An 11928-nucleotide genomic window follows, 5' to 3' on the forward strand; every position below is an offset into this window, starting at 1 on the left:
CTAGTGTGAAGTTCAACTGAAGAAACTGGTGCTCTTCTACATCCACCTACGACACTCAGCTTTGAACCACACCTCCACGAAGCCAATCAGTATCCAAAGTTCATCTTGCAAGGCCTCCGATCCACAACTTGTCTGCTCCTGTGCGCAGGCGGTGGATGCGCTGTGTGACTTTGTTTAGATGACCTAGTTTCTACCCACCTCCAGCCCCTCCTCCACCATCTTAGCTAAACTTCATCAGAGTTTCATTACTCCCGGACTCTTACTGCATTTTGCGTCTCATTTCAACCGGTCCGGCCGAAGGTTTCTTCCCAATGGGGAGTTTTTCCTCTCCACTGTCGCTCCATGCTTGTTCATCATGAACAGGTTCTCTCAACCTGTGTTAACCAACTGGACTTCCATCCTCCAGGTCCCTGAGTGAAGCTCTAGTATCAGCTCATGCAATCCACTGGATCTCCCCATAAAATTCAGTAGACCGTCTCGCTAACCAGCAGTCTCCAGACTGACCAACTTCATCCATCTCCACTCCACCACCAGTTTCAGGCCTGGGGGAAATAGCCCTATTCTTTGCTCCTGCACATGCCTATCTATCAAAATTCAACGCTATGTTTCCTGCCGAGATCTGAACACCAAAGACCAAGTAATTGTATCAATAAATTTCTTCTAATTGTCTTTTCTCTTTGTGTGAGTTTTCCAGATTGAAATTCATACTAACTGATTATGCCATATTGAGTTTGCCACTGTGCAAAGATAAAGGAAGTCATAAACTGCAGGTGTAAAAGTCTCTTGTTGTCATCAAACTGTAATGAACAAAGGTGTGTTTTGGGAAGTATATCAGGAGAAAAGTGCACTATTTTGGTCACAAATTTAAACCATGGGGTGTTTTCTTTTTTTGGTGGGCTTTGGTTGGAACTGTTTGCTTTGATCAAATGAAACTATTCATAAAAAGAACTTTCAGATTTAACATAAAAAAAAGGAAGATTAATACTTTACACACAATTTAACAGACAATGGAAGCTGTTAATGCATGGTATTATAACTGAAATACTATATCATCATTGATAAAAGCCTGTTCGACTCTGAAAGTAGATCTTTCAGCAGAATAACTCACAAGCATACGGGCAAAACAGTATGTATCCCATGTCTACATTGGTCCCCAAACCTAAATTCTTTTAAAAATAAAAACACATTTTGGTGAGCTAAAGAGATAAGATGAGACCATGTGGTCTCAGTCTTTATGTTTTAGAGAGGATTGGTTAGACATTCCTCTCTTTGTGTAGTTTATTATAAATTAAGTAAAAGGAGTATCCTACAGGCAAAAGAGGTTACTCAAAATGTATGAAACGCTGGCCCCTACTGGTGACCTGGGGGGAGAATGGGTTTTCTAAAATGCGTGCCCCTTGAGCTAAAAGAGTTAATTAATAAAAGTTTTTAGTTCCATATCCAAAATACCAACACATGTTCCAACTAAGAGCTTATGAAACGTTTTTTCAGGTGTTGTGCAATGTTCCACTCGGCGGCGAAGGTCTTTAAAAGTACGTGAAACAACAGCAGAGGTTCTAATCTTCACACTCCAATCCACAGGGTGGCAGTAAAGCGCACGCCATGTTGTTTACCCACTGCAAAAGGGGATGAAACAACAGAGGAGATTATAATCTTCCACAGGGTGGCAGTAATGAGCACTCCATATTGTTTACTCACCGCTGTAAAATACGAAGAAGAGCTTTAAAGCAGTGACTGCCATGGTTACACTTCTGAACTTAAAGCATCGGCTGTAACGTTTTGTTTATAATTATCTGTGTTTGTTCCCGGTGAAATGTGGAGACTAAACAAAGTTCGCTACAAAACTGGTCAACATGCTGAAAGCCTGGAGGAGTTCAGGCTCAGGAGGAGAGAGAAAGAAAGAGGTGAGTGACAACACTCAGCTGCCAAAGCTGTATGCTAAGAGAATGAAAGGGATGTATATGGAAAAAAAACTTAGTACATATTAACTGATTTTATTTATTTATTTATTTTTAAAGGAAGGCAGTATACACTTACACTTTGGTTCAGTTTTTTTCTGATCTATAGCCCACAGATCTGTAAACAGGATGCTAAAGAGGAAGAATAAAAGCAGTAGCTGCTGTTGATGCTTTTTTTTTTTACTCCTTCATCACCAATATCGCCATCATTAACTTCACATTTCGGTTATTTTTCAATGCTTCTTTTGTCCGTTTAATTATTCAGCTTGAGGATCCATGTGCCTCTGTTTACTTTTTAGAGTTAAACCCTTTAGAAGAACAGGTAGGTTAAAATTAATTAATATGAAACGTTATCTGGAAAAGAAGCGATGCTGAGTCTCAATCATTTACAAGACCAGAGAAGATGCCTCCTGTACAGGGATGAGACACAAGCAGCTTTGAGCTTAGATCTAAACCAAGCAGATCAGCATAGAGCCATCATACCAGCTATGAGGCATAGAGGTGGAGGGACAATGATTAGGTCTTGATTCCTGTGTTCTTCTCTGTGTACTAAATTATTCTAGTGCAGGGGTTCCCAAACATGAGAGTCCCAGTGATTGGCAAACACAGCAGCAGATATACAAGATGAGTGGTGAAATAGAAAATGAATCAGTGGCCTAATCAAAATTTCATACATTAACTTTATCTAAAATGTGGGATTTGGCCTAAAATGATGTTTTTTAAATGTCAATGAAGGTAAAGAAACACTGGAATTTGTGGAACACTCAATTTTTCCTGATAAGTGTGATTCTAGTGTTGAATCATACACTTTTTTTTATACATGGCTTTTTCGGTTTTAACTTATTTACCATATAGCTACCTAATTTAAAGTATGTTCCTGTGAAGTATTACTTGAAATACAAAAAGGGGTGTGTTGGCACTTTCCCTTAACTGTATGTGTGTCTGTTTTCAATAACAAATGAAAATAAGATGTACACACAAAAAGGAAAGAGGTCTTTTGACTGTGAAATAATGACTGTTTTTTAATCCAATATGGGATCACTGGCTAATAGTTTGGCAGAATGAAGCACAATGTCTGATCAGAAACAAAAAATAATACAGGCCTATTTCGGTTCTAGCTATTTTTTGACTGCTTTACTTTTATCTGGAAAGCTGTACACTGTGATGGAGTTCTGGTTGATCTTTAAAACATTGTGGGGTTTATTGATCTTTCTGCTTCAGCACTCAGGCAAGCTCGCAGAGACAGACAACTTGTCAGCAAGAGGCTCCTTCTTAATCAAGATGAAAATGAAGAACATGACACTATGGAGATAACTCCTGGAGAACTGGTAAACCTCACTAGCTTTGACTCGTAGTGTCTGCCTGGTTGGACATTATAAGAAAATTAGGATTTTCTTTTTTCTCAGGATGTGGTCAGCTTGTTCCAGAAGCTGCAGCAAAGCGGCACAGAAAAAGAGGCCTATATAAGAACCCTTAGTAAAGCTCTTAGGGACCCATCAGCTCAACTCATCTTCATCAAGTAGGGCTCATCATCAGTCGCCATAAAATCTGGTTCAGTCTTTTTAACCCCTGATGAACCATATGTTTGTGATCTTGTCTCATCAGGCTAGAGAACAGCATTCACCTGCTTGTCAGCCTCCTCACTGGCTCTGACGCTTGGTGCCGTCTGCAGGCGGTTCGCTGTCTTCATGAGCTGTCCCACTCCCCCCACCCCGGCGTGGCGACCGCCTGTCTTCCTGCCACCCCCTATCTGCTCACATACCTGTCGGGCCAGAGCACCAAGTTCACAGTGGGTGCTCATCCACTCCAGATGGTCATTATTTGGTAGAAGAGTTTTTTTTTATTACAGACTATTTCTAACTTGTACATTTATTTCTGTGCAGGAGCTTTGTCTGTACACACTGGGTAATATATGCCCAGAGAGTGAGGTTGTGAAAGAGAGGCTTCTGGCCCAGGGAATCATACCAGCACTAGGCAGCTGTATACAGGTGCCAGAACAATTTTATTGTTCGTTTTTTTGTTTTTTTTTCACTTAGTTTTTACCATCTAGACTCTCTAGGATCAGAGTTTTAGACTAGAAATGTATCTGATTTCTAAAACATCTGATAACAGAGTAAAGTTGTGACTTAGAAACAGAAACTTTATTGTCATATTGTGTATACAGAGTGTATACCAAACTAAACTTTGATGCATACAGCTTTTCAACAGTGAATGAGCAGCTTACAATGGTGAAATGAACATTTCCATTTATAAATTGCTGCAATGATGAAGAATGTAGACAGCATAGGAGAAAAGGAAACCAGTTTATGGTGCAAAAGACATTGGTATGGAAAAGTTCAGTGCAGTGCAAATAAATAAGGTGAAAAATGCAGTAGAACATTGAGTTGTGTTCTATATAAAGGGATTATAAAAAATCAGCCATGTTGGTAGTGAAAAATATGTTCACAAGTGTGATGCAGAATAGAGTCCTGCACGGGTCGAGTTTTACCAACCCGCACCCGCCCGGACCCGTTAGGATGACTACCGAACCCGACCCGTCACCCTCGGATATCTTCAATTCAAATGCGAACCCGACCCGACCCGTTGATATTTAACCCGCAACCCGACCTGTTAACACATCAAGTAATAGGCTATAGTACGCTGCACTGCAGAACAGCGCCATTAACACTGCAGCAGACGTGTATGCACTGACTGTGGCCTTTTTGGAGGGAAGCCCAGTGCCTGATTGATATAACATTTCTGATGTCCATAACAACACACACGCATAAAAAAACAATCACCAACTACCCGCCCGCACTAAAAAAATATCCGCCCGACCCCGCGTACCCGTTAATTTTTATTTATGTATTTTTCACCCGCAAAAGAGCATTTTGGCGGGTGAGCCGTCGGGGACCCGCGGGTACCCGACCCGTTGCAGGACTCTAATGCAGAGTCTTGATTAGAAGTCCAACAGTTTAACAGTCTGATGACAGCAGGGAATAAGCTGTTGCAGAACCTGCTGGTCCTGCAGCATATGCTGCAAAGCCTCTTCCCAGAGGGCAGCAGCATTTGGCTTCACGTAATACTTTGATCATTTGGTAATTCAGTCCTGATTTGATAAAGTTACCAAAGAAAATGAATACACCAGTTCTCTTCACCACACTGATGCATCATGCTTGATCATTATTTATAGACCCTACATTTGATGGTTTATGAATATGTTACTGTTTTTGGTAATTAATGGTCTTGAACTTTTTTTTTTGTCCAAATCACGTATTAGCTGTAATTGTTTAAGCATGATTTAATTTGCCATTGCAGACCCAGAGACATAACCTGGCAGTGGTGGAAGCTGCAGGGTTCACCCTCTTTCAGCTTCTGCAATCCAAAGATGCAATCCAGAAAGTAATCCCGTCAGTATGCTCAGGGCATCAGCGTTGTGTTATTTCCTGAACAGCCATCCTGCCTGTAAAGTTCTGAAAGACTTTTCTGTTTGCATCCAGGATGGTCCTGGCCTCCAGCTTACCTTCACTGTTGTTATCAGTTTTGACCCCTGACCCTGAGTTTGGGCTGGCTCCAGCTATCGAGTGCGCGTGGTGTTTACACTCCCTCACATCAAGGTGAAAACTTCCTACTAATAAAGCAGTGTCTGTTAGATGTTCACATTTATTCATAATAATTTTTTTATCCGTCTTCTATCTGTATTCATTCATGCATTTAACCAGCACTGAGGATCACTCCCGGCTGTTGGCGGAAGGAGCCTTGAGGCATTGCAGTTCATTATTAGTGTCACTAGGTGGTGCTGTGGGAAAGGAAAACGTTGACCAAGAGGTGGAGCTGGTATGTAAATTCCTAGATTCAGGCCTACGAATGATTTGTCACTGTACTCAATATTTCTTTCATGGTAAAATAATCCTAATTTAGAATTTAGTATTATTATAATTTTTTTTTTATTTCACTGTGCATCAAAATGATATGTGGTTTAGAAAAGATTTTAAGTTTTTCGCAATACAAGCATACATCGTAGTTCATCATAGTTTTAAAATGAAAGTTAAGAAAATCTTTAAAGCTTTTATTATTAAGGGTGTTGTTATTTTTTTATATAACGCTGAGTAAATTGTATCATTTGTAGCTTGTGTGTCCTCTGCTGAGGTGTGTTGGAAACCTCCTGTCTTCCTGCCCTGCTGAAGCTCTCGGCTCTCAGCTTAGGGATGCTCAGCTTGTGGCGCCACTGTGTGGACTTCTTTTTGCCTTCCTGAACACCCAGCCTGCCTTGGCCAGAGAGGCGGCCTGGGTCCTCAACAACCTGACAGGTTTGAGACATCTCCCACCCCAGCCACTGTGGCTATGAGTTACTAGTTCTAAATGCTGCTTGGCTAGAACAGGATCTGTGAGGGACATTAAGTTGGTTTAGGGGCGTATCATCCCAGCAGGCATCGACAAGAACATAGAGCTGCTGCGGGACATGCAGTGATTCTTAGAGCAAAGCTTTTAGACTTAAAGTTGAAAAAAAATTTATTCTGCTAAAGGTTTTTAACATATTGTCACATTACGACCATGAGCTTCAATTTTCATTAGTTGGAGTTAAAGAAAACAAGAATTAATGCATAGTTAAGAAGTTCTAGAAATATATTTTTTATAGATAAATGTCGCTGAATATGTTTTTTTTTTTCTTCTTAAAACCCCCAAATAAAATCCTTTGAAATAAGTTGCCGTCAGAGGTAGCTACCTCAGTGTAATACAATCTCAGTATAACTACAGCCTTTAGGCTGCCAGAAATCATCAGTGGACAGACAGGAACATAGGAGAGAAAAGTTCAAGGTACACGGTAGCCTGTAGAATATTATCCTAAGCTTTGAATTTTTTGCACTGTTCAGTGCCTCTTCCCATATTGGGAATAATATATAGCAACTGCAATCCTAGAGATGCAGTCTAAGGGTTTAAGGAGCTGCAGAGATCCACAGGTCATCTGGGGAAAACGGTTGACATGACAACTGTTAGCTATGCACTCCGCAAATCTGGCCTAAATAAAGCATGGAAAGAAGAAATCTATTGGTGAAAACAGTGGGAGGAGATATTTTGGCTGCTAGTTCACAATGAGGACTACTGTTGACACATGGGGGTGGCAGCGTCATGCTGTGGATAAACTAATCTTCATGGCTAACCCCTGAAAGAGAACATGCAAGGTTCTGCTAAAAGCTGAAACTGAGACAAAGGATCTTCTTCCAGCAGCAGAACAACTCCATAAACTCAAAATGGGCTGCATTGGTGTAAATGGTGGAATGGTGTAAATCAAAAAACTGTTCATACCTTGGGCTGCATGTTATCAGAAAAATATAACTTTCGCTATAGTTGTAGAAAGTTATTTGCTATTTAACCGCATTTTTCTCTTTTCTACACTCAGTTCAATTAATCAAACATTTAGAAGACTAGTTACCTGATACATTATTGCCTTTTGAGAATTACATCTTTTCAATCTTTTTTCTAATTGCACTTCTTCACATGGGGAAGTTTTATTGCTTCTTATTTCTAATAATATCCTGATTTATTATTGTTAAATTAACCCAGTCAAATTCTAAAACCTATATTAATAACAGAATTTTTTCCACACTTTCCTGATTTTAATCGAAAACTAAATCTATTTTCCTTGGTTATTCATATAAAATGTCAATAGAATATGTTGGAGGATGTAAATGTAGTTTGAAAAAATGCTAAATGCCAATAAAAAAAAAGTTGTTGACTAAGTAAAAAAAAAAAAAAACATGTTTGTCAAGATCTGAAAGCGTCCAAAAACCCAAGCAGAGGGTTTTGATGTGTAACAGAAGGAAGATTAACTGTTCTTTTATATTTGAATGTACTAAAATATTTCCATGTTTGTTGGGAAAATGTAAATAACTGTTTAACAAATAATTGCATGATTTGTTTAGAATCAATTAGAAGCACCGAACCCTCTAATTATTAGTAGAATTTAATCTGTCCTCCACATCTCTCTGTCCAGCCCACTCCACAGACTGCTGCTCTGCTCTCTTAACTTTCCATTTGGTGCCGAGATTGATTGACCTTCTGCCCTTTTCTCAAGGCATTAACACAATGGTCTGTGAAAACTGATGTTAGTCATGCTGCTTTTCTTTAACTATAACATGTAACATTGTTGGTGTCTCACTTAGGTATTAAGAGTTTTAGCAAATGTTGCCCACAAGAATAAGGAATTCTGCATCCAGCTGGCGGAGCTTGGACTTCTGTCTGCCCTCACGGCCACTCTAAAAATGGCCGACCAAGACATGGTGACTCTGAGTCTAGAAGTCTTGTTCATGATGGTTGCTAGCTCTCCAATGGTATGTAAAACCATGTAAATGATAAGACCGCCAAAAGTGTAACATTTTTTATATTAAAGATTGTGTTATATTCCCACAGATAGTAGAGCAGTTTGTGAGGCAAGGTGGGCTTTCAGTTTTAGAAGCCATCCAGTACAACAGTGAAGGAGAGGTGAGAAGAAGGGCAACATTCCTCTTGGAGCAGCACATACTTACCTGAAATGGTAAGTAATGCTTTATATATATATATATGTATATGTATATATATATATATATATATATATATATATATATATATATATATATATATATATATATATGTAGGTTTATGCTAGTCACTACTTCCTCCCAACCAATCGCAATCGCGGACCCAGGCACGCCGTCACCAAGCGCCGCCCTCTCAAACCACAACACAGAGCACATGAAGAAGTCGCAGCAAGGAGAGGCGGAGGAAATTGTTCCAAAGAAGGGTTTTTGTAAGCAACTTCAAGGTAATAACTCAGGTTAAAGCAGGAAACTAAGCAGAACCATAACGAGGTCCCAGTAGCACCTCTAGAAGAATAGGGGTGAGAAAAAACAACCCATAGAAATGCTAGGCTAAAGGGTGAGTTGATTTTTGTTTGGGTTTTTGTTCTTGTTGAGTGGAGTTTACATGGTAGCCTAGTCCTACAATCTTTTAATTACCACAAGCTGGTGGTGTACTATTCCCACCCAAATAGGGTATTCTATTTATTTATTTGTTATATTTATTTTGGTCACTTTTCTGGTGACTTTAGTTTATTCTTTGTCAGTATTTAATTACATAACTCAGGTCTCTTAAGTTATTTTTCTTTTAAACAATTCTGTTATGGGTAAAAAAGTTGGTTAAATAAATATTTAATTGGAAGTCTGTGTTTGTGTTCTTTACTAAAATTAAATCATTTAGCAATATCATAAAAAGTCCAGGCAGAGCTGCACATAAAATATGGTTTCAAATCTTTTCAATAATTTTCGATATCGATCAATATACATTTTTTTTTATCGATAAGCTTTTTTTCTATATCGCCCAGCCCTAATATATATATATACGGTATATATATATATATATATATATATATATCTACATGGACAAAGTTTTTGGTTTTCTTCCTTTAATGAAAGAATAAGCCAGGATGGTCACAGAAATAATTAGAATCTGACAAAGTAAAAAATAAATTCTTTGAAAATCAACAAATTAAAGTCAAACATTGTTTTTCATTCATGCTTCAAGAATATGATTTGAAAAAATGGAACAGGTCTGAACAAAAATGATGGTAAGACATGTGCACAAACAACTCTAAAATAAATACTTGTCATCCAATGGCAAACTACAGTGAGCATTATTATTGCTTTCATCAGATTCAGGTCACAGAAATTCAGTTATTCCTGCGACATCCCGGGTTTTTGTTTCATAATACAATGAGTATCAAAAGTTTTGTTGTGTGTTTGTGTGTAGATTTATTTAATATATATGGAGTCTGTTTGATGCCCAAAGCAGGTTGATCCACATTTTAGCAACAGATCTTTGTAACATGTGCTGACTTAAGGAATTTCAACTTAAAGGTACTGTTTTGTGTTGTAGGTGGAAAACTCCCACGTGAATTAACACAAGGACTTCTAGTATAAAATAAACAAAAGGACACAATCAGCTTTTCTTACATTATGTCCTGCTTTACATTGTGCTATCTCTATAATGCTGACAAAATGGTGCACTGAATTTTTTAATGTAAATTTTTAACATCATCTTTAAGAACAATGCATCATTGCATTAAGCACAGCCCACTTTGAAGAGGAAATAATTTTTACATCTCTGGTAGATAGTATATAAGACTGTATATTACTGCAATGAATTTGTGTCAGTGCAGTGTTTCTATTCTCTGTAATTTCAGAACACCTTTGTCTGGCTTGTGTAACATGTATGTGTAATAAATTGCATTATTTAAAAAAATATGTATATTTTGATTTATTGTGTTTCAATCATTTATTTCAGTTCATTTGGATGATTGTGACTTACATTTGGAAATCCCAAATTCAATTTCTAAGAATATTATATAAGCGAATACCTTTTAATATTGAAATGTTTATGAGATGGCAATTTCATCATCTTCACCTTCATTAAAAGTGCTGACTTGACAGTTGTCCAGTGTTCAGTAACTGAGACAGCGAGGGTAATATGGTGATAATAAACTGCAAAAACATAATCCACTGCTTTCAGTTTTAGTCAATGTGAATTATATTTACAAGCAGTGGATAATCGTGATACTATTTACATTTGTTAAAATATTATTTAGCATATTTATGTGGTCATAGTCATAAATGCAACAAGTTGATTTCCAGCCTTTGGTGCTTTGAAATTAAAGGGTTGCCATCAATCAACCAAACTAGAGGAAGGCATTTATAGAGCAGAGATGATAACTGGAAGAAGGAAATATTCATCAAATTTACATTTTGGGAAAAAAGTAATTCTACTTTTCAAAATACAAAAGCATAATTCAGGAATAGTGACCGCTGTTGGGAGAATGAAGCAAGGGAACATTTTATATGCTTTGTTTTGTTTTGCTTCTCTTTTTTTCTAGATATTCAATCACCCGTTAACAAACACATCCACACACTGACATTAGCTAACTTGTGTTTTCCATTTTTGTTACATTGTTTATTAAAGGCAAATCAAACACAAATCATATCCCCTTTGTGCCAACAACTTGAACATATTTTTTTTTTTTTTAAACTCCAATTGCTAAAAAATTAATTCTTATAATCTTTGACCCCCCTGAGATAGCCTCATCTCCAACCGAAACAGAGAAAGTCTACCTCTGTCACTGGTACAGCATCTCCCAGGAAACTCAAGAGCACTCAATGCCCCCATCATGTTAAAAGCTTTATACAGATGCTACTTTTATTCTCCAGGAAGTCCCACTAATTAGCCCAAAGTTCCACTAAGTGGTGGTTATGTCAGTTCTCTTAAGTCTAAACACTAGCCTCATCTAAACCCTGCTGGATATTGATGGAGTATTGTAAACAGGAGTCAATTTATGTACAAATTATGCAAAAACATCAAAGAAGTATGTATACTGTAGAGTAAAAGCATATATACTGTAGATTAGGGACCCATTAAGTCAGAATTTTAGCCAATATGCTGATATTTTACAACTCAACCTGGGGAAGCCCTGATACTGTTTGTCTTTTTTGGGGGGGTTCCCTAGTTTTACTTACACAATGATGTAGATCTTTCCCTCCTGTCCTGTGGAGATATTGCCCATAGCAATTTGGCTATATATTTTTTTTTTAAGATTTTTTTTTTTAAATCCACCCACATTTATATTTCAGCTTTCTCTTGCAGCAGACACACATCAGTTGGCTGCATGTGACCCTGAGAGAGCTTCAGGCATAACCCTGGCTTGTTTATCACCAAAGAGTGTATTTTATATCAGATTGGAATATTGGTGGAATTGCTGTCAGATATTTAGTTTTAAAGCTAATATTTTCTGATACAGATAACATTATGCATTCCTACTGTCATGTGCATGTAAATATTATTCAATGAGCTGACATTTATTTGTTAATGATCCTGTTATTCCTTTATTTTTTGCTGAAATGAATTTATTTATATATTTTCTTCCAGTAGATGTTATCCCCCATCCTTGAAACGGATTCAGGAACTA

The 11928-nt window shown here is 37.8% G+C and overlaps 1 protein-coding gene across 1 annotated transcript; it reads left to right on the forward strand.

Moving 5' to 3' along the window:
- The first annotated feature begins 1649 nt into the window (after positions 1-1649).
- Positions 1650-10058, forward strand: tmco6 (transmembrane and coiled-coil domains 6). The gene is made up of 13 exons (XM_038276930.1): positions 1650-1904; positions 3180-3286; positions 3365-3477; positions 3564-3747; positions 3842-3946; positions 5256-5347; positions 5438-5554; positions 5660-5774; positions 6067-6247; positions 7933-8027; positions 8102-8269; positions 8349-8472; positions 9849-10058. Exons 1-12 carry the CDS (start codon positions 1814-1816, stop codon positions 8466-8468), a joined length of 1488 nt encoding a protein of 495 aa, XP_038132858.1. The 5' UTR covers positions 1650-1813; the 3' UTR covers positions 8469-8472; positions 9849-10058.
- Positions 10059-11928: the final 1870 nt, after the last annotated feature.

This window comes from Cyprinodon tularosa, unplaced genomic scaffold, assembly GCF_016077235.1.
Source record: "Cyprinodon tularosa strain WSP-4 unplaced genomic scaffold, ASM1607723v1 ctg129, whole genome shotgun sequence".
Classification (NCBI taxonomy): Eukaryota; Metazoa; Chordata; class Actinopteri; order Cyprinodontiformes; family Cyprinodontidae; genus Cyprinodon; species Cyprinodon tularosa.

Excerpts from the sequence above, each read along its gene's own strand:
- tmco6 (XM_038276930.1), top strand. The coding sequence starts at position 1,814 with ATGTGGAGACTAAACAAAGTTCGCTACAAAACTGGTCAACATGCTGAA. Across the intron at positions 3,287-3,364 it reads AGATAACTCCTGGAGAACTG|GATGTGGTCAGCTTGTTCCA; the intron begins GTAAACCTCACT and ends CTTTTTTCTCAG. Across the intron at positions 3,748-3,841 it reads GCCAGAGCACCAAGTTCACA|GAGCTTTGTCTGTACACACT; the intron begins GTGGGTGCTCAT and ends ATTTCTGTGCAG.